Source organism: Budorcas taxicolor, chromosome 2 (genome assembly GCF_023091745.1).
Source record: "Budorcas taxicolor isolate Tak-1 chromosome 2, Takin1.1, whole genome shotgun sequence".
NCBI lineage: Eukaryota > Metazoa > Chordata > Mammalia > Artiodactyla > Bovidae > Budorcas > Budorcas taxicolor.
Window position 1 is genome coordinate 139420488 of NC_068911.1, and position 20836 is coordinate 139441323.

Below are 20836 nucleotides of genomic sequence, written 5' to 3' on the forward strand. Positions count from 1 at the left end.
GAGAACTAAGTCTATGGATGCTAATTGGAGGGATTCTTTGGAAATTTATTTCCAGAAAAATGTCCATAATTTTAATTTTCCATAAAAGTTCAGTGGATTCACAGGCCACCGGAAGTCCATCCACGGACCCCACGTGTAAGCCAAAAGGAAACAAAGTAATGAGAAGTTTTAAAATGCTCCACTCTTAAAATCGAAAGTGTAATAACAAAATGACCACATGGTGTCAGTCTAACATCGATAAGATCTATTTTTCCCCAGGCGGGAGGATCATACGCTAATAAACCTGAGAATCCGAGTTAATAAAGTTTAGTAAAGCAATATCCTCTGAAAAATTATTTGGCAAGATTGAGGCGCTTGACTTTTGTGGACCATTCATGGTAAAGAGATCATGAGGGAAAATTGTCAACAGTAAAGGTAATTAGTCAACAGCTTTTACTATTTGAAATTTGAGAGCAAGGCCAGCTGCATGGAGGAACTGATTTCTACTAAGTGATTTCTGGAAAATCTTAAATGCTGTCTGCCTTAAAAGTATCCTATTTCTCTTTGTTATTTTCATGAGCTGAGTTCTCTTCCTGCATATTTAAAATTTTTTTGAAAGTCAGCTATAAAGCCTAGTTTTATACTGGCTCCAGTCAAAACTGAGATAGTAATCTTTCTCTTTTGTTTTTACTAAGCGAAACATACTTGAATTTTAGTGCTGGGGAAAAGACATGTTAAAAAAGAAAACTTCTCCTGAAATGCAATAGCAACTAGAGGCCTCATTGCATCATTTTTTTTTTTTAACCAAACGAGAGTTTTTAAATTTTTAATCTGTATCCATTTTCAATGCCTCTCCCTCTTTCTTACTCCTCAGACATTTTCTTGCACATAGTACCCGGTCAATGGCTTCAGATTAGACTCTGGTCTATTGTCTCCAAAAGGTTTTATTAAAATCTACAGTGTAAAGTATGTGTATATTGAGAGATATTTAAGGTTGAGCTTGCCATTTCTTTAGTCTTAAATATTGTAATGTATGAAAGGAGTAGAATCTGTGGTCTTCCTGATGGAAATATTTTTTTCATTGCTGTAGCTCTCACAGATAAGACTTATGAATAGTTTGGTACATTGCATTAGATGTTACCTGGATGCAGTTCTCAACCACGGGATGAGACTTCTGGTGGGACTCGCGCTGAAGACTAGATAAGAAACACACTTGGCAGATGTCAAAGTTGAGACACTTCAGACAGCGGTGTCTGCCAATTAAAGTGGAAGTGTGACTTATATCACTATTAATAGGTGAGCAAAGAAAATATTACTCAGAAGAAGGAGCATCCTAAGATAAATAAGGTATCTGAGCTATTGAGTGAGTATACAGTTAGATCTTCTTTTTATTTTATCATTTTTATAATATGACATTAAATAAATATAATTTTGTCAACAAACTATAGTAAAGAGGCCTGATATATCTTCTCTCCCACCAAAAAATACCAAGTGCCTTTTATATGCATGGGACTGTGTGCAACAACACTTAGGGTACACTGTGAAGTTTGTGGCCACATTTTGCGTAGCTGCACTAAGTGTCTGAGTAATTTCAATGCGATTGCCAACAAAGAAACCTGGGAGATTTCCAAAAACTTAGAATTCTAAATTCTCTTGAGAATTTGTGAGATGTGATGATATTGGACCTGCATTCCTATGTAGTATTGGGGAAAATAAAATCATAGGTAAAAGAATCTAAAATAAATGTGTCATTTTTTAGAAATTTGTACATAGGAAGGAATACAGTGAAGAGCGGGAGTTCCTCATCAGCCAAGGTCGAAGTCCAAGTGAAGCCGCTCAGTCATGTCCAACTCTTCGCGACCCAGTGGACTGTAGCCCATCAGGCTCCTCCGTCCATGGAATTTTCCAGGCAAGGGTACTGGAGTGGGTTGCCATTTCCTTCTCTAACAGCCAAGATTGAGTGACAAACACAGCCAAGTTTGTTAACACGTCAGTACTTCAGACTCTCTATTACGAACAGCTACAACCTTAAATCGCCTGTCAGAGGAGAGGCGATCTTGAGACATTCTGCTAAGCAAGGGTGTCTCTAGGCACTTAGGGAGAATGTTGTGCTTTTGCAGGGGGGTTTGCTGGTGAGACCACACAGTCAAGAACTAGTAACTTTCAAGGATGAATAGGATCCTACCGTTTGTAAAATATCAGGGATTTATACTTTTTCCAAAAAAGCTTTTTATTTTGTATTAGGGTATAGATGATTAACAATGTTGTGATTGTTTCAGGTGGACAGCAAAGGAGTCAGACATACACATGCATGTATCCATTCTCTCCCAAACTCCCCTCCCATCAGACTGCCACATAACACTGGGCAGAGTTCCCTGTGTTATACAGTAGGACCTTGTTAGTTATCCATTTTATATACAGCAGTGTGTACATGTATCTCCCAAAAGTGAAAGTTGCTCAGTTGTGTCCAACTCTTTGTGACCCCATGGACTGTAGCCTGCCAGGCTCCTCTGTCCATGGAATTCTCATTGGTATCATTTCTTTTTAGATTCTGCATGTAAGGGATGTCATACAATATTTCTCCTCTATCTGACTTACTTCACTCAGTATGACAATTTCTAGGTACATCCATGTTGTTGCAAATGGCATAATTTCATTCTTTTTCATGGCTGAGTAATATTCCATTATATATGGAATATATAGATAATATTTCATTATATATAATATTCCATTATATAAACAATATTCCATTATATAGTGTGTATATATATATATATATATATATATATATATTGCACACAAAACATCTTTATCCATTCCTCTGTGAATGGATGTTTAGGTTGCTTCCATGTCTTGGTTATTGTAAACAGTGTTGCAAAGAATACTGGGGTGCATGTATCCTTTTGGACGGTGTTTTTTTCCAGATATATGTTCAGAACTGGGATTGCAGGGTCATATGGTAGCTCTATTTTTAGTTTTTTACAAAACCTCCATACTGTTCTCTATAATGGTTATATCAATTTACATTCCCACCTACAGTGTAGGAGGGTTCCCTTCTTTATCTATACCTTTTACCCTGATATTCAACTACAGTTTCTGTGACATAAAGTCATGTCTTCCCCATCAGTGGCAACAATGGGTGAGAGCAAAGTAGCAGCTTTTCTTTTAGGACAGTTCCTCCCTATCCTCTTCCCCTCATTTATATACTTGTCTTGCCCCAGAAAGCATTTAAGATTTCAATTCCTGTTTCCAAATTTACAAAAGTAAAACTATGACAAGATTCCTATAGTTTTCAAGTTTTGTATCTTGCTGCAAAGACATGGTAGGGAGACTTGAGGTATACTAGCTAGCAAAATTAAGTACCGTGTGATAAAGTGCAGAGTGAGAGGCATGGAAAATAAATGGAGTAGGAGAGAGAGAGGCGAAGACACCTGGGAGTGGGATGATCTGATTAGTTTTTATGGAAGAAGTGAGGCTCATGCTGGGTGGGAGATTAAGGTGAAGGAAATCCCACATAGAAAGAAGAGGAGGTATGAGGTAACGCAGACTAGGGTGAAGAAGGGTTTAGAGCTTGTCAGATCTATCAGACCTACAGATAACTCTGGAGAACAGAGAAATTAAAAGTTGGAATGTTCCTGAGGCCAGATGGCAGAAGGGTTTTTGACCAAAGTCATTGGAAGGCAAAGCAGAATTCAAGTGCCATAAGACCAACTCTCACGGCCCTTGTTCACTGCTGTCCCTGACACCTAGACTCACAGTGGGGTATTAATAGAGTGTTGAAAGGCTATCATAGTAGCATAGAAAACATTTTTGAGCCCTCACTATGCAGCAGGCAGGGGACATGCATTGACATAGTTAATCCCCATGAAAGATCTTTAAGGGAAGGCATTCTTATTGTTACCCTCATTTGAAGAAACTGAATTCTTTAAATCAGTTCTGAAAATTCATAGAGATCTTAAGCAAACGCACAAAGTTACACAATGACTTGGTAATGGTTTAATTAGGCTTTGAGCCCAGGGATACCATCTGAATTGGAGAGCCAGCTATTTTAACCCATGTAATAGACCACCAAGGGGAGACTTCCCCACCAAGGGGAGACTTCTCTGGTGGTCCCGTGGTAAGACCCCACACTCCCCAATGGAGGAGGCCTGGGTTCGATCCCTGGTCGGGGAACTAGATCCGAAGTGCCACAACTATGAGATCGCATGCTGCAACTAAAAGATCCTGTGTGCTGAAACTAAGACCTGGTTAAATCAAGTAAGTAAACAATAAATAAATACACGTATATATAAGGGCTTCCCTTATAGCTCAGTTGGTACAGAATCTGCCTGTAGGTGGAGGATACCTGGGTTCAATTTCTGGGTTGGGAAGATCCCCTGAATAAGGAAATGGCAACCCATTCCACTCTTCTTGCCTGGAGAATCCCATGGACAGAGGAGCCTGGTGGGCTACAGTCCATGGGGTCGCACAGTGTCAGATACAACTTAGCAACTAAATCACCAAACCACCACCAAATGTATATATAAAATAGAATACAAAGGCAGGAGTCAAGGAGGAAAATGGGGCTAGTAAATCCTGACCACTAGGCCTTGAAAGAGTGTGAAGTCACTCAGTCGTGACCAACTCTCGGCGACCCCTGGAATTTTCCAGGCTAGAGTACTGGAGTGGGTTGCCATTTCCTTCTTCAGGGGATCTTCCCGACCCAGGAATTGAACCCGGGACTCCCATATTGCAGGCAGACGCTTTACCATCTGAGCCACCAGGGAAGCTGAGGCCTTTGTAAAGTTTTACAAAACTTTGAAAATTATTCAACATGCATACTCGGGGAGACGTGAAGTGTATAACATGAAGTATTTTTTATTAAGATGATTTGATGAACCATCTGGACTGGCTGCTTTACTTGGCTTTACTGTATGGTTGCAGTTGATTCCTTAGGACAATATGGTGACCCTAACCTTGGCTTAGCTCCTCCATGCTCTGAAACTACCGACAGAGGCATGAGAAAGGGTGCAGTGTGGATAACGAGGTGGTCTGTTGTTGAAGCTTTTACTCACAAAGAACCACGTTATTTCCCCCTAATCTCATTTCAAAATTACCCGGCTATTCAGGAGTATACGTGTGACACATCCTGCTAAAATTGGACCCTCAGCTTAGGCACAATCTCTGGTCTTTCTCTCTGACTTTAGGAGGCTAAGTCTTGCCCTCTTCTTGCTGCCTCCAGATCTGCAAGCACTTCTGCTCTAAGATGACTTCATGACTCTCACTGAAACTAAAAGCCTTGATGCTACAGCTGTGGTTTTCTGAGAGCCAAAAGCACAGGTTTAAGGTTAGACCTGTAATGTATTCAAGCACTTTCTAATAAGCTCAGATGGTTACAGCTAAGAGAAGCTTAAGTCATGCTTTGATTCACCCATCCTTCTCTTGCTTACAAAGAACTGTGGTCTAGAGAAGCTCAAGGTCATGCCCAGATGACTCAGCTGTCTGCATGTATGAGAACTATACATTGCCTTAGATTTCTAGGAGGAAAGATGGGTCACACAGAGGCATTTCTAAGAAGCAGCTTAATCTTACTCTTAGTAGGTAGGGACACAACCAAAAACTTACAATATGGCATATTTGGCCCTATGCTTTTGCTATTTTTTTTTTTTTGAGTGACCTGAGCAAGTCATTCACATTCTAAGACTCCTTGATAAAATAAAAATAATAATACATGCATTATGTTATACATAATGATTTTGAAAAAAACATGTTAATGTTAAATTTGTATTTTATGTAACTGCAAAAATGAATTCTGTCTCTGGCCCAGTACAGGATACGGTGTAACTGCTTATGTAATACTTGTTTATTGAGTAAATGATTATGATATACTTGTAATATAGAAAATCATATTAATGTTTTCCCACTGCCCAATTAAAAAAAGAGTTTACTTTTCATTGTCGTGTGGATATTTCTTTGGTTTAGGTTGCTTGATTACCAACAGTTGGGGCCATTGGTATGTTTTATTGTTTCAACTTGTGTTATTTGTGAAGAGTTTCTGTGAGTGAAATTTCACTGTGCCCTCAGAATTCTCAGCAAAATCAATTCACTTTCTCAGCAAAATGGAAACCTGATTTCCAGTGAGCTCAACAGACTTATTTTATATCAGACCTATTTTTGTCACTTCTCCTGCCCCTTCTGCGTATACCCGCTTTTTTAACCAGTTTGGAGTTCCCAGGTTGTCCTAGCTCGTCAGTTTCACCACATCACTAGCCCCTGTTACACCTGTGTTCACCCACCATGGTGATGGTCACCCACTTGCCTGGCCCCCACTTGCTGGCTTCCTTCTCTCCTCCCCATCTTTAATAATAACTCAAATTTTACTTCTTTATTGTTTTATTTAGAGGAAACCTACAACACCCTTTTCCTAAGATAGGATTTTGACTGTCATCTAAAAGCCATGGAAAGATCTGAATTTCCTGTTTCCAAACCTAGCTTTCAAATCTGCCTTTTCCTCCAGGAAAAGACAAGCTCTGGCATGAGCAGCTCCTATAAAGCCTCATTGTTTTTTTGGTTTCAAGGAATGTTCTCAGTTGTCTGCACAAGGAGGCAGCAGAGCATCACGGCTGCAGAGCAGGGCCTCTGGATTCGGTCCACAGCCTCAGCCACTTGCTAACCATGTGAGCCTAAGCTTAGGTTATTTAGCTTCTCTGCTAAATAGTAATAATACCACCATTAGGCATAATGACACCATACGTTTTATACAAACGAACCATGTGAACCACACAACCTAATATTTGTTCAACATTTAACAAACGTTAACAAGGTCCTGTCACATAGGGAATCATAGTCAATATCCTATGATAAACCATAATGGAAAAGAATATGTAAAAGAATGCATGTATGTATAACTGAACCACTTTGCTGTACAGCAGAAATTAACACTGTAAATCAATTATACTTCAAAAATATTTTTAAAGAACAAAAAATGTAAACTGTTGTTATTGTTATGGTTAACTACAAAATATTTAAAAGAGTTTTGGTAACAAAAGACAAAAAAATTTCCCCTTAAGGAATAAAAATATCTACTGGTCTGAGTATGTGTCCCTAGAACTTAATATTCCATTAATTATAGAAGGGAAAATAAAATATAAGCAGGATCACTCATACAGGAAATTATTATTCCCCCCTCCCCCCCAAATCAGCTGATTTCTGAAAGTGTGACTAGGACAACCACAAGAATCTGGAGAGAAGAAGCTCCAACTCCAGATCCATTTGGAGAGTGACAGTCTGTGTAACAGTGGTGAGTGACTGTACCTCAGTCCTGTGATGGGAAAGTTCCTGCAGATTCTACACCGAACAGGGTGAGTGGCCATTTCAGTGGCTGACAGTCGGTAGCAGGTTGGGATCCATAAGAGGATGGGAGGCTCAGACTGCAACCAAGACAGGAATTTCTCTTCTTTGATTACTGGGCTCAGCACCTGAAAAGCAGTAGCACAGTCAAATATGTTTCCAAGCATGACTGCAGTCTCTTGTAGAGATGAAAGTGTATTTTCACCTCCTCTTCTGCCTCTGTTTCTGTTGACTCTGCTGAAGTTTATCTCATGCAAAGGTGGGGCAAGTCTACCTCCTGAATTAGGTTGTCTGGGATGCGTGTGGAGTAGTAGGTCTGTGATTGAAATGGGTCGGCAGCTGTGTCTGCCCCCAGTTCCCAAGGACATGTGCGTGGCACTCACCCCTTGGAAACAGCTGCGTGTAGCACTCTCCACAGAGCACAGGGCACGACTTTCCCCAACGACAGCTGGAATCTACAAGAGGCAAGAAACCCTGTGTTAGTGATTAAGAAATGGAGAAGTAGGTGGCCACTAGTCACACCTGAGCAGTGGCGCTTATGGCCAAAGAGTCACACATACCTGGCGTCTGAGGCTGGATGAGCTGTTTCAATGAGGCAAACAAGACACGTGTGGATTTTGTGCAGTGTATCAATAGAGACAAAGAAAGAACAAGTGGGGAGAAGTGGGGCTCGGACAAGAAGAGTAAGAAGTTCTGGCAATAAGGGCAACACAGGGAGGGCTTCCATGTTTCCCTTGTGACCCTAGTTATTTAACTTTTCTTTGCCCTTGGACTGCAAGGAGATCCAACCAGTCCATCCTAAAGGAAATCAATCCTGAATATTCATTGGAAGGACTGATGCTGAAGCTGAATCTCCAATCCTTTGGCTACCTGATGCGAAGGACTGATTCATTGGAAGAGACCCTGATGCTGGGAAAGATTGAAGGCAGGAGGAGAAGGGGATGACAGAGGATGAGATGGTTGGATGGCATCACTGACTCAATGGACATGAGTTTGAGTAAACTCAGGAAGTTGGTGATGGACAGGGAGGCCTGGCATGTTGCAGTCCATGGGGTCTCAAAGAATTGGACACGACTGAGAGACTCAACTGTACTTGCCTTTGTTCACCTACAAATTACATATAACAATGATACCATATTAAAGTTCAGGGCAGTTTTAAGAAAAACCTTTTCAAACACACATCATCTCATTTTAATAAATGCCAATTTTCGAGGCAGGGCAGTTATTATCCTGTTTACAACAAGAAATAAATTGAGATCTGATATTTTGCTCAAGGTAAAACAAACAAACAAAATAGATGCGAATTACTATACAAATGAGATCTCCCTCCAAGACTCTTTACTCTGTTGAGGGGTTCTCCCAAAGCTTTGTCACACCTGGACCTGATTTGTATTCCAATGGCTTGATTTAACACTACCTCACTCAGTGGTTTCTATCTTTCACTCAGTCACATTAAAGAGTTTAACTAAGGGACTAAGAACACCTTGTGACTGCTGAGATGGCCAGGGACTTAGCCCTGACATTAACTATATGCACAGATACATGTACCTGTCACCTCCATTTATGCCCATTTGGTCACGTGTCCTAATTTCATGTCTGATGCCTTCTACAGCACAGATTGTCAGCAGGCATTGCTCCCAAGCTCAGAAGTAATTTCAAAGACCCCCCTGCTGAGTCCATCAACTCGAATAAACATTCTTCTAATCAGGAAAGTGGCACTTAGAACCACTTTGCTGACAATTAGCCAGGCAGAAGTCAACAAACATTTGTGTAATTGTGACAAGATGGCTTGTACTTTAAATTAATAATAACCCCATCACCAGCTGAACTAAACATGATGTGTTATTTGGCTTTTGTCTGAAAAAATAACTCATTACCCCTACTTTGGCCTGTGAATGCTGATGAACTAACTGAACCACTTATTTGGATGGTATCTTGAGCTAGCCTCATTTGTACAGTATGGAAATTGAATCAGATAGGATCCACTAGCCAGTTCTGGGATTCTGATATCAGTCAAAAGAAAATTCACTTCTGTTGTGGGTTGTAACCTACATTTCTGGCTCTAAAGTGTGTGCACAAAGATTTTGTGCCCATTTGACTAATTTCTTGCAGATAATCTAAGGAAGAATTAAATCTGGCTAGAGGGCCTGCAGTGTAGGCAGAACACCACTTGAAATGATAATTAGGGTTCTCGGGGGAGGGGGTGGGATCACACAGAGGGGCCTGGAGTTCTCTATGGGAACCCATCTCTGTGTTCTTAATGGAAGTCAATGGGATGATAATTTGCTATGCAAATCTCTACCTTCCTAACAGCTTTCTTAGGAGCCTACTGATGCATGAGGGGGAGACAGCGCTGCAGGAGCTGCCATTTCAGCAGCTCGTTGACCTTGGTTGAGCCTGAAACAAGGGCAGATTTTTAGGGCCTCTTGGGTGGAGAGCCAGCCTGGGGCCAGCTGTACTAGTGAGGAAGCGGCATAGGATTTCAGAAGGAAGATTTTCTTTCATCACATCCACTTCACCACTTCAGTCTAACTAGACTGGTTGCATAAGCAGATTTTCCCAGTCTCCCCCCAAAATGCGGGGATCGTTGGGGCAGTAGCTTCTTAAGATATGCCTGAGAGTCAGTAGAAAACTGGTGACAGGATCTGTGTGCTGGGGCAACCACCAGAAGAGCTCTTTGAAAACTACATCTGAGGTCTGAACTTTAGAAATGAAAAAAAGATCATTGCTCCACTTAAGAAATATGAGCATCTTAAACGCTGTTTAAAATTTACACAATAAATTAAATACTGATTATTGCAATCAATATGAACATAAACTCTTAACATTAAGACCAAATCAAAGCAAGGGTAACTTTTTTAATTTTTATTTTTTTGGGGAAAAGTAATTATATTTTATTTATTTTATTTTATTTTTCGGCAGCACTGCATGGCCTGCCGTGCATGCCAGGCATGCAGGATATTCCCAACCAGAGATCAAACCCATCCCCCTTGTAGTGGAAGTGTGGAGTCTTAACCACTGGACCACCAGGGAAGTTCCTGCAAAGATAATCTGGGTAGGTTTTCCTAAATCATATTCCTTGTCTGATAATCTTTCTCCTTACCCACCTCCCACTCTTAGCGTAATAATCCCCAGTTCAGAATCCTTGGTTCTCCAGGGTACCAGAATATGCCACCCCCAATATACCTCCTTGGCATATGTATTATTTTGAACTAAAAGTCATTGAGAGCCAATAGAGGCAGAAAAAGCACTAAAAGTAGGTTACAGGTTTTCCTTTTGTAAAGGTAACTTACATTTATACAGTAAATCTGTTTTTACCAATAGTGTCTCCCTCTACCTACCAGGAAGAGGAGGACTCTTAACAATCCTTGTTAGCAGAGAAATCACAGACTTAAATGTGCATAACAAACCCTACTAAACAACCCTTGTTCGCCATCTATTTCCTGATCAGCTTCTCATAAACTTGCCTCCCCCACCTAGAAGCCCAGAGTCCCTTTTCCTTTGTTTAGCGTAAAATAGCTTACAAGCCTGAGTTGTATCTACTTCTTTGAGTTACTCATCACTGGGTGTTCCTATGCACCGTACACATGAATAAACTTTGGTTTGTTTTTCTCTTGTTAATTCTTTTACAAGTCTAATTTACAGGGCCCTAGACACAGAACTTAAGATGGGTAAGGGAAAAAGATTTTTTTTTCTTCCCTACAATCCAAAACCAGGGGGGAAATGACAGAAAATTACTACAGTTTCACAGTGCAGAAAACCTAGTTCAAGGATTTTACAGGAGCTTGAAGAATCCTTAAAGGATGCTTGAGGCATCTTTAAAGCAGAGGTAAAAGATACAGAGACAGTAATCACTTGTACACAAAATAATCCAGAGCCTACATAACTCATTTGCAGAAGATCTTGCTTGGTTACATCATTTTTTACAATTAAGAAGCATATTTACATTAAGGAGGTTAGATTCCTTATTAATTGGATGAAAACAATGTCATATTTGCACATTCTTAAAGCATAGGAAATTACGGAAACCAGCTATTGAGTATTCAGGGCTGCATTTCATCTATGTTTCATTAAGCACTTGTTAAAGGCCTTAGTAGGCTTCCCTGGTGGCTCATCGGTAAAGAATCTGCCTGCAATGCAGAAGCTGCAGGAGATGCAGGTTCAGTCCCTGGGTCAGAAAGATCCCTTGGATGAGGGCATGGCAACCCACTCCAATAATCTTGTCTGGAAAATCCCATGGACAGAGCAGCCTGGTGGGCTACTGTCCACTGGATCGCAAAGAGTCAGGCATGACGTAGCACATAATGCATGCACACATGAAGACTTTAGTATCAAGCACTTTTCAAGCTATTGGAGACATAAAGATCACTGAGATATAATCGCTGCCCTTGAGAAGCAGCCTAGTGGGAAAACCACATATCTAAGACATGATTGCAATAAAATTTGACAAGTGCTATAACAAAGTTATTTACAAGGAGTTTAAGAAGTTTTCAGTGATGAGGTGACTAATATTTTGAGTAAACTTGAAAGACAAACAGTATTTGTCATGTAAAGGAGAGGCAGTGGTGTTGTGGATAGATGTACCTGTGCAAGCCAGTAGTGGAACATGTCAGGTACAGTGAGGATTTGGACATGCAGGAGACACAAAACTGGGAGGAGTATAAGGCAAAATCAAAACACTGTAGAATACACAAAGGAAACCACTGGATATCTTTCCATTGGGGATTATCTGAACCTATAGAGATGTGCATCACTCTCTTTGACGAGGCTACCTTATAATTCTATAGAGATTAATGTCAATTTGTTGACAAGTGATCGCAATGCAAATAGTTTCTATTTATGGACATCCAAATGAATTCTCTCCTGGTTGAGCAACAACTCCCACCTCTACCCAAGCCACTCTTGGGTCCACCTGCAAATTTATTACAACATTCTGAATCTATCAGGTTGTCTGATCTTTAGTTATTTCTTTCAACTTGTTGTGACATCTTACTGGAGCCCTCTTATAGTTAATAAATAAAAAATTGAATAAAATTTTATATTTGTTTACTTTGAGTTACCCTTATTTGAGTTACAAATATTTATTTGTTGGCATTCATTTTAAATTTGTATAAGTATCATGATTTTACCTCTTTTTGAAAATAGAAGATTGGAGAAAGCTTTGTTTGTGATACTGAGGAGTTTAGGTTTTATTCTATAGATAGACATAGCCAATGAGGAATTTTAGGCACTTACATTGACATTTGGAAGAGTCACTGGCTGCTGTGTGGAGGAAGAGTTGGAGAAAGGAGAGGCTTGAGTTGGGCAAACCAGTTAGGAAATAATTGCAATAGGTCAGACTATACTCAGATATTACCAATGACTAGAGAAGAGAGAGATTGCTTGGAGAACTATATCAAAATAGGATCGACACTATAAAGAATAAGATCCTTTAATAATTAATGTAACTGGAACACATTTAGAACTCTTGAGCATTAGAGATTTACCTGTTGTAGATCTGTTAGCAGGTTTCTCAAAACCCTTCGAGTCATGCGTGCTCCCAAATCATGACCTCCCCTGTTATTTTCTGCATAGAGCTGAAAAAGAGCTAGACATATAAAGGGGAAGAGAAACCTTTAATTGAATACCTACATATATCTTTGAAGAGTATGTGCTTTGAATCCTAAACACTTAATTTTTGGTTCAAAGGGGGAAAGAAGAGAAAGTTATAATTCTTGATTGTCCACTTGCTATTTTGAAAGCTTCCCAAACTAAGTAACTTGAAAAGTAGTGAAGAGCCACTCACGTTTCTAATTTTTGATCATTGAGCACATCAATGACAAAGACCATGAGTTTGGTGACTGGTGATGGGAGTAGGGACTGCTTTAAGAGAATAAGAACTACTGGTGTCTGAATAATCTCTATACAAATAAATATCAGGGATAACCAAATTATGAATAGTTAGAACACATAGATCAACATTTTGGAAAATCCTGAGTTTTGCTGGTACATGCTGAACCAGAGCCGTGTGGTAGTGGGGATACAGGAGTGAGTGAAGAAGGTCACATGTTGGAGAGGTCTGGCGGTCACCACACTTCAGACACTCTAAACCCCTACTTGTGTTACCTCTGTATTTTGTAAGAGGACTGTCCCCTGAGAGGGTGATCAAAGCAGCGGCTGCAGGTGCAAGCTTGATAAAACCCGTTCCTGTGCTGCGTGGCAACAACAACAACAACAACAACAAAAAAACAACAGAGGCAAGAATGGGAAAGGCAGGGTTATTTTTATAAAAACCATGACTATGAATGAACATTTCTGACATCATGTTACAAGTTCACGCTCTTCATGGTCTGTTTTCCTCTATCTAGAATTTGACAGGACTAAGAATTGAATAGACATATTTCATCCTTCATGATTTATTCATTCATGTGTTCAACAAATATTTATTTGGTGCTTTCTCAATGCAAAGCACTACCCTAGGCACCGGGGACCCAGGGATGCGCCTTCTCTTCCTGGACCAGGTGGTCTCATTGTCTTTAGAGTTCACAGGCCCAGAAAACAAACAACAGAGACAGGAACCAAAGGGCAGGCAGAAGGAGCAAATCTTTATGTTAAAATAATCTGCTTCCTCTCAGGTCGCTGTCTAGAGCCTCATCACCCTGTGCCCACCAGCTATGCAGTTAGAAAAGCTACAGAACAATGTATCAAAGGCAGGTGGGTTGTTAGAGGCAGGCATTGAATATAGAAAGGCCAGCCAAAAGCTTAATGCTTAAGGAGGCTGAAATCAAGAAAAAAAAAATCACTTGAGAACATATTTATATATTAATTGCATGACAAAAAATAAACAATAAACTAGTAAGGAATTTGCCAAATGGTTAAACTGTCCTTGTCTCTAGGATGCAGGCTTTGGGGGTGATATTGCTTCTTCCTTATTCTTTCCTGCACTTTCCAAATGTTTTATATTCACTGCGAGTTTTTAAAAGCCCATTCTACAAGATGAAGCCAACTGGGTCAAGACCACATAAGATAAACACAGCTGAAGAGGAGCAAAAAAAGTGATAAACTTGAGTTCAGTGAAACACACAGATACACTCACACACACACAACACCACTGACTCCAGAGCATGCATAATTAAGCCTTTGACAAGGTGGAAATGTTTATGTACCTTCCCTCTCCAAGTCATATGTTGAAATCCTACCTCCCAGCGAGAGACTATTTAGAGGTAGGATTTGGGGAGACTACTAGGTCACAAAGGTGGGACTCTCATGAACTAGATTACTGTTACTATAAAAGAGACCCCAGAAAGCTCTTTCACTCTCTTCCGCCATGTGAAGACACAGCCAGAAGATGGATCTCTGAGTGCCTGGAAGTGGTTTCTCACCAGACCCAAGTGTCTGCAGCTGCCTTTGATCTTGGACTTCTGGCCTCCAGAACTGTGAGAAACAGATGTCTGTTAAGTCCCCTGGTCTATGGTATTTTTGTATAGCAACCCAAACAGACTAAGACAAGAGGTTAGCCATTTATGCACAGGTTATTCAACCTTATCCCACAAACAGAAACTGATAAATGGTTATAAAGAAATAAATTACCAGGGACTCCTGTTGGGAAAGATTGAAGGCAAGAGGAGAAGGGAATGAAAGAGGTTGAGATGGTTGGATGGCATCACTGACTCAATGGACATCAGTTCAAGCAAGTTCCAGGAGATAATGAAGGACAGGGAAGCCTGGCATGCTGCAGTTCACGGGGTCGCAAAGTGTCAGGCACGACTTAGCGACTGAACAAGAAAAAGTGTAATTTTCAGTATCTATAGATGCGTAATTGCCCTAGAAAAAGGTGTGTATTCTTCTCTAGAGTGGAAATGAAGTTTGTATGAAAGTGTGGATTTTCCTATTCATTGCTTTGCATGAGTCATTTATGTTAGTGAGGTTGATAAGCATGTACTTCTTTGCTCCCCTTCTGAATGAGTAATACATTTGAGGAAAACAAACAAAGAAGCTTTCTTAGAACTCAAGCCCTGAGCAAATATTAGACATCCTCAATTGGTCAATGACCAGAGGCAACTGCATACCCCCTGTTAGGTCACAGCTTGATCTCTTCATCCTCACCTGTCATACATTGTAGTGAGAAGGCTCAGAGTGAGCTCTGAAGCCCTGGGGTGCACCTGTCCTGGTTTTTCCACTCTGACTTTCTGGAACATCTCCTGCAGAGCCTGAAAAAGCTGCTGCACAGAGAGGGTGCTTTCTCCTGCCTCCCAGAGACTCTGACGTAGTAGGACATGCTGAATCAGAGAACTGCCAATCAAGTCCACTGCAGGAAGCAAAGGAAACACTGCATCATCTGTGATAGGAACAAAAGGCTTCAAAAAAGTAAACATCATCTAGTTTATAAGACTTTTTTTTTTTTAATGGCAGCTATTTTTTAAGGGAGTTACATATGACCACAATTTGGATACAGTGTATTAGTTGCTTAGCTGTGTCCGACTCTTTGTGACCCCATGGACTAAGCCTGCCACACTCCTCTCTCCATGGGATTCTCCAGGCAAGTATACTGGAATGCCTTTCCTTCTCCAGGGGATCTTCTCAACCCAGGGATTGAACCTGGGTTTCCCACATTACAGGCAGATTCTTCACCATCTGAGCCACCATCTTGTACATAATTCAAGCATTCCTATTCTGACAGTTGATTTGATTTTGGAAAAGTACGTTTGTTAGTGAAGGAAAGTTAGTACATTATTCCCAGTATAACCTCTAAGATGTGACTTTAAAGTAGGAAATTAAAAGGTAAAGAAGTGAAAAACTTGAAAACAGCTTTCTGAGGAAATCAGAATACTGGTGAAAAGTTGGGAAAAACATTTTTTATACTCTTTATTAAGTCGATTGAGAAAATTCACCTTTCATGTTCACATAACTTTTTTCCCTGGTGCATAGCCTAGCTCGAGAAGGAATATTGTATGTTAAAATACAATTGCGCTACTTAAAAAACCCAGTGATCTTTATAAGGGAACAGCTGCTGAATTATCAGACTCTTTAGGTCTCCCCCTTGCCTTAGTAATATTTATTTTTTTGATCTTGGTCCTGTCAGTATTACTATCCTGGAAGGCACTTAATAAAACCAAAGTTGCTTACAAAAAATAATGGTTTATTTCTTACATATTTTTTTTTATCACATTCTCCTAAAAATGTTACAAGGGAATGAAGATAAGGGAGAATGAAGTAGAACCAACCCTATGGTTTCTTGCAGATGGAGAATGACAGACAAAATGAGTAAACACCCACTCATGCCATCTGAGAGATGGGGATGTCAGTGGCACCAAGAGCTGCTGGCATTTTAAATGCTTCGCTTGTGCAGTGATAAAACCCCGCGTTTCTGTCTACTTCGTAAATCAACCTCACAGATAAGAAAACTAGCAAATGTAATAAAATTTTTAAAATTTGTTCTCTGATACCACTTTTAAGGGGAGAGTCTAAGGAAGTGAGGGGGTAGGTTTGGGGGTGTGATTTTAATAAAAACCTGGCTGCAGGTGGTGGAGGCTGCAAACTCTTTTATCATTATTCAATCGCGAAACCTATCACCTCGGCCTGGCGTGCTGTACGCAGGATGCTGTGTCTTCTGCTGAGAGTCCTATACTACAGCAAAACAGATAATAGTGGTGTCCATTAATCTCACCACCAGATTTGTGTAGCAATGCTCTCTAGCTCCCCAGATCCTGCTGCCTGGAGCTCACGATATGCTTTATCTTGGTGTCTGGGACTTTCCCTTTTGTTTTCCAATTTTTGTGTGGCTATCTTCTATAGGGAGAAATTTCCAGCTTCTCCCTGTGCGTACTGTTACTATTTCCCATGAGTATTATTTATATTCACTGTTTTTGATGCCAGGTGTAATAAAAAGTTCAAAAAGGTACATCCTCAAATTACATTGCATCAATTACAGGCATTGATGATGGAGGCTCATATAACATTGGCCACTAACTTTCTTTACTAGGAGACATTCTCCAGGAAAACAGCATAATTGAGGGTGAATTTTTTTGAGCATATTCTGTTTTTTGTGAATTTCTGGAATTAGTGATTTGTCTATATCCATGAATAGAAAATTTTTAGGCCAATAAGTGCACATAAGTGCAGTATGAAAGAGAGAGAAAAACAGAATTGTTCTGGTGCAGGAACAACTTTTGGGTTGTCTTTTGGGTTTTCTTGGCTTGCCTGTACTTCTTTTCCTGCTTTGCTGATCCTTTCTTATCCTACTTCATACCCATGTCTACTCTGTGAAGCAATTTGGAAACCAGTAGTCTATCTAACAGGCAATGGCACCCCACTCCAGTACTCTTGCTTGGCAAATCCCATGGATGGCGGAGCCTGGTAGGCTGCAGTCCATGGGGCCGCTAGGAGTCGGACACGACTGAGCGACTTCACTTTCACTTTTCACTTTCATGCACTGGAGAAGGAAATGGCAACCCACTCCAGTGTTCTTGCCTGGAGAATCCTAGGGATGGGGGAGACTGGTGGGCTGCAGTCTATGGGGTCCCAGAGTTGGACATGACTGAAGTGACTTAGCAGCAGCAGCAGTCTGTCTAACCTATTAGGCAGAAAGTAATGTATAAAAAAATTTCAACCTTTATATGTACATGTGTGTATATACATGTAAAAATTTTATTTAGATCCGCTGTAATAAATGCCATAAATCATTTCACATGGAGTGGTTTTTAAATGCAATATAAAACTTACTAGAAATCAATAATTTAGATATGCTGAATGCCTATTGTTTTTCATAGTCAGGACCCAAGTCATTTTGTTTTGGAGAATTCTTACAGGATAAACCTTGGACTTCCCTGGTGGCTCAGATGGTAAAGCGTCTGTCTACAAGGTGGGAGACCTGGGTTCGATCCCTGGGTTGGGAAGATCCCCTGGAGAAGGAAATGGCAATCCACTCCAGGACTATTGCCTGGAAAATCCCATGGACAGAGGAGCCTGCTAGTCTACAGCTCATGGGGTCGCAAAGAGTCAGACACGACTGAGCGACTTCACTTCACTTCACAGGATAAACATTTTACTATATTTTACCATCTTTTGGTAAAATATGGTAGTTAAAATTTTGGTGATTATAACCATATAGGAGAAGAAACAGTGGCATTCAATCAGATAAAATTTAATGCAAAAGAGCAGTTCAGAAAATTCTCAAGAAATTTTTAAAATTTATGGCCTGAGGATTATTCATCAAAACTTACTTTTGCAGGTTCAGAAAGAGCTAGGGAGAACAGCTTAAAAATGCAAATTTTAAGGGGTAGGGGGAAATTAGAACTGTTTATATTTGAATCTACAAATTAGATTAAACTAACTTATTTTGTGATTTTATTTTTCATCAGTAATGGTATCCTGAAAAATAAACAAACAAACAAAAAATAATAATTCCAGAAACAAAGTAGGAAAAATTTTTTTAAGAATTAAAATTCTCGTCCATAAATGATTAGCAGAGCTGCATGTGGACTGAGTACACAGGAGAATCTTACCCACTTTATCTTCTCTGTTACAAGTCGGGGGTACAGGCACAGGTCCAACCTTCTGAATTCAGCAGTCACTCACATGGGGGAGTTTTCGGTTCTCTGTGCATTTTACTTTATGCATTACGGTCAGGTTATTTCAATGTTTCAAGAAAGCCTGTACTTACATTGACACAGGGTTTGCACTGATTGTAATTTGAAGGCTGTTCTATAAGTGGAATTCTCAATACTATTAAGAGCATCTGTAAAGAAAATATGAAATATCACAGATAAAGGACTCTCCCATTAGATAAATCTTGTAAGGAAATCCAAGCAAGCTCGTTAGGCTGCTTAGTCACTAAGTCATATCTGACTCTTGGTGGACTGCACCCCCTACCCCCAGGCTCCTTTATTCATGGGATTTCCCAGACAAGAATACGGGGATGGGTTGCCATTTTCTTTTCCTGGGCATCTTTCCTACCCAGGAATTGAACTCATATCTCCTGCATTGGAAGGCAGATTCTTTACCACTGAGCCACCTGGAGAGCCAAGAGAGCATGTAGCCCTACTTTATTTTGCAGGTGAGGAAAACCTAGTACTAGTACTAAGTCGCTTTAGTTGTGTCTGACTCTTTGCGACCCTGTGGACTGTAGCCCACCAGGCTCCTCTGTCCATGGGATTCTCCAGGTGAGAATACTGGAGTGGGTTGCCATGCCCTCCTCCAGGGGATTTTCCCCACCCAGGGACTGAACCCATGTCTTCTGCAGCTCCTGCATTACAGGCAGATTCTTTAGCACTGAGCCATCAGGGAAGCCCATTGCTCTTTCCTACCTGGAAGCAAATAATAATGTACTACAGTATCCTTGAATTCTCTGGTGGTCCAGTGGTTATGACTGTGTGCTTTCACTGCCGAGGGCCCAGGTTCGATTCCAGGTCAGGGAACTAAGATCCCATAGGTTATGAAAGAAAAGAAAGAAAGTGAAATCGCTTAGTCGTGTCTGACTCTTTGCAACCCCATGGACAGTAGTGCACCAGGCTCCTCTATCTGTGGAATTTTCCAGGCAAGAGTACTGGAGTGGGTTGCCATTTCCTTCTCCAATAAGTTATGAGGTGCAGTCACGAAAAAAAAAAAAAAGTTTCCCAGGTGGTGCTAGCAGTAAAGAACCTTCCTGCCAATGCAAGAGAAATAAGAGACATGGATTCGATTTCTGGGTCAGGAAGATCCCCTGGAAAATGGCATGGCAACCCACTCCAGTATGCTTGCCTGGGAAATCCCAAGGACAGAGGAGCCTGGTGGGCTATAGTCCATAGGGTCAACTTAGCGACTTGAACAGCAACACTATCCTAGGCTGCATGTGGCACTAGAGAGCGTCCTCCAAGTCCCCTACACTCACTAAGCAGCCCCCAACAAGGACTCCTCTATGAAGCTATCGGCTTTTTATATAAAAACAAAATGACCATGTGAAACAAAACACAAAGACAAAAAACTATCTGTAGAATATAAATCGTTAACATATTCTACTCATATGTGCACACATCTTTATGCATCTATGAAAATGACTGAAAACCTATTCATCCCTTCATTTAGGAGATTTTTATCAAGTTCTTGCTATATGACCCCGGCAGGAGTCCAGGCTCTTGAAATACAGCAGTTAACATAACAGATAAAAATTCTTGCCCCGAGGAGCTTAATTGCTAGTGGCATTCATCAAAATTGTTAACAGTGTATATCTTTGAGTGCTAGAATTCTTGGTTATTTTCTTCCTACTTGTCAATATTACCTAAATTTTTGGTGAAGAGCACATGTTACTTTTATAGTCAGAAAAGAATTATTAATATACCTTCTTTTTCCACCACCAACATCACTACAATAGTGGCTAGCATTTCTGAGCCCTTACCAGGCACTGAGTATGTAAAAACTCCTTTCACAATGTGGAGAAGAGAAAGTGCTGGAGCCATATCTAGGTCCATTCTTTCCTTTTTCCTTTGGGGAAACTAGTTCACTTTGATTTTCAGGGATTCATGAGATTAATAGGGATCACATTACACTCCTCCTAGAGTATTTGTATGATTTA

General features: G+C 40.4%; 1 protein-coding gene across 1 annotated transcript in view; it reads right to left on the reverse strand.

Moving 5' to 3' along the window:
- The window catches only part of DYTN (dystrotelin), a 60326-nt gene extending 39702 nt beyond the window's left edge, over nt 1-20624 (reverse strand). The window contains 8 exon segments of the mRNA XM_052653305.1: nt 1121-1232; nt 7273-7436; nt 7692-7763; nt 12795-12895; nt 13414-13499; nt 15394-15595; nt 18950-19024; nt 20603-20624. Of these exon segments, the coding sequence (XP_052509265.1) occupies nt 1121-1232; nt 7273-7436; nt 7692-7763; nt 12795-12895; nt 13414-13499; nt 15394-15595; nt 18950-19024; nt 20603-20624 (834 nt within the window).
- Nucleotides 20625-20836: the final 212 nt, after the last annotated feature.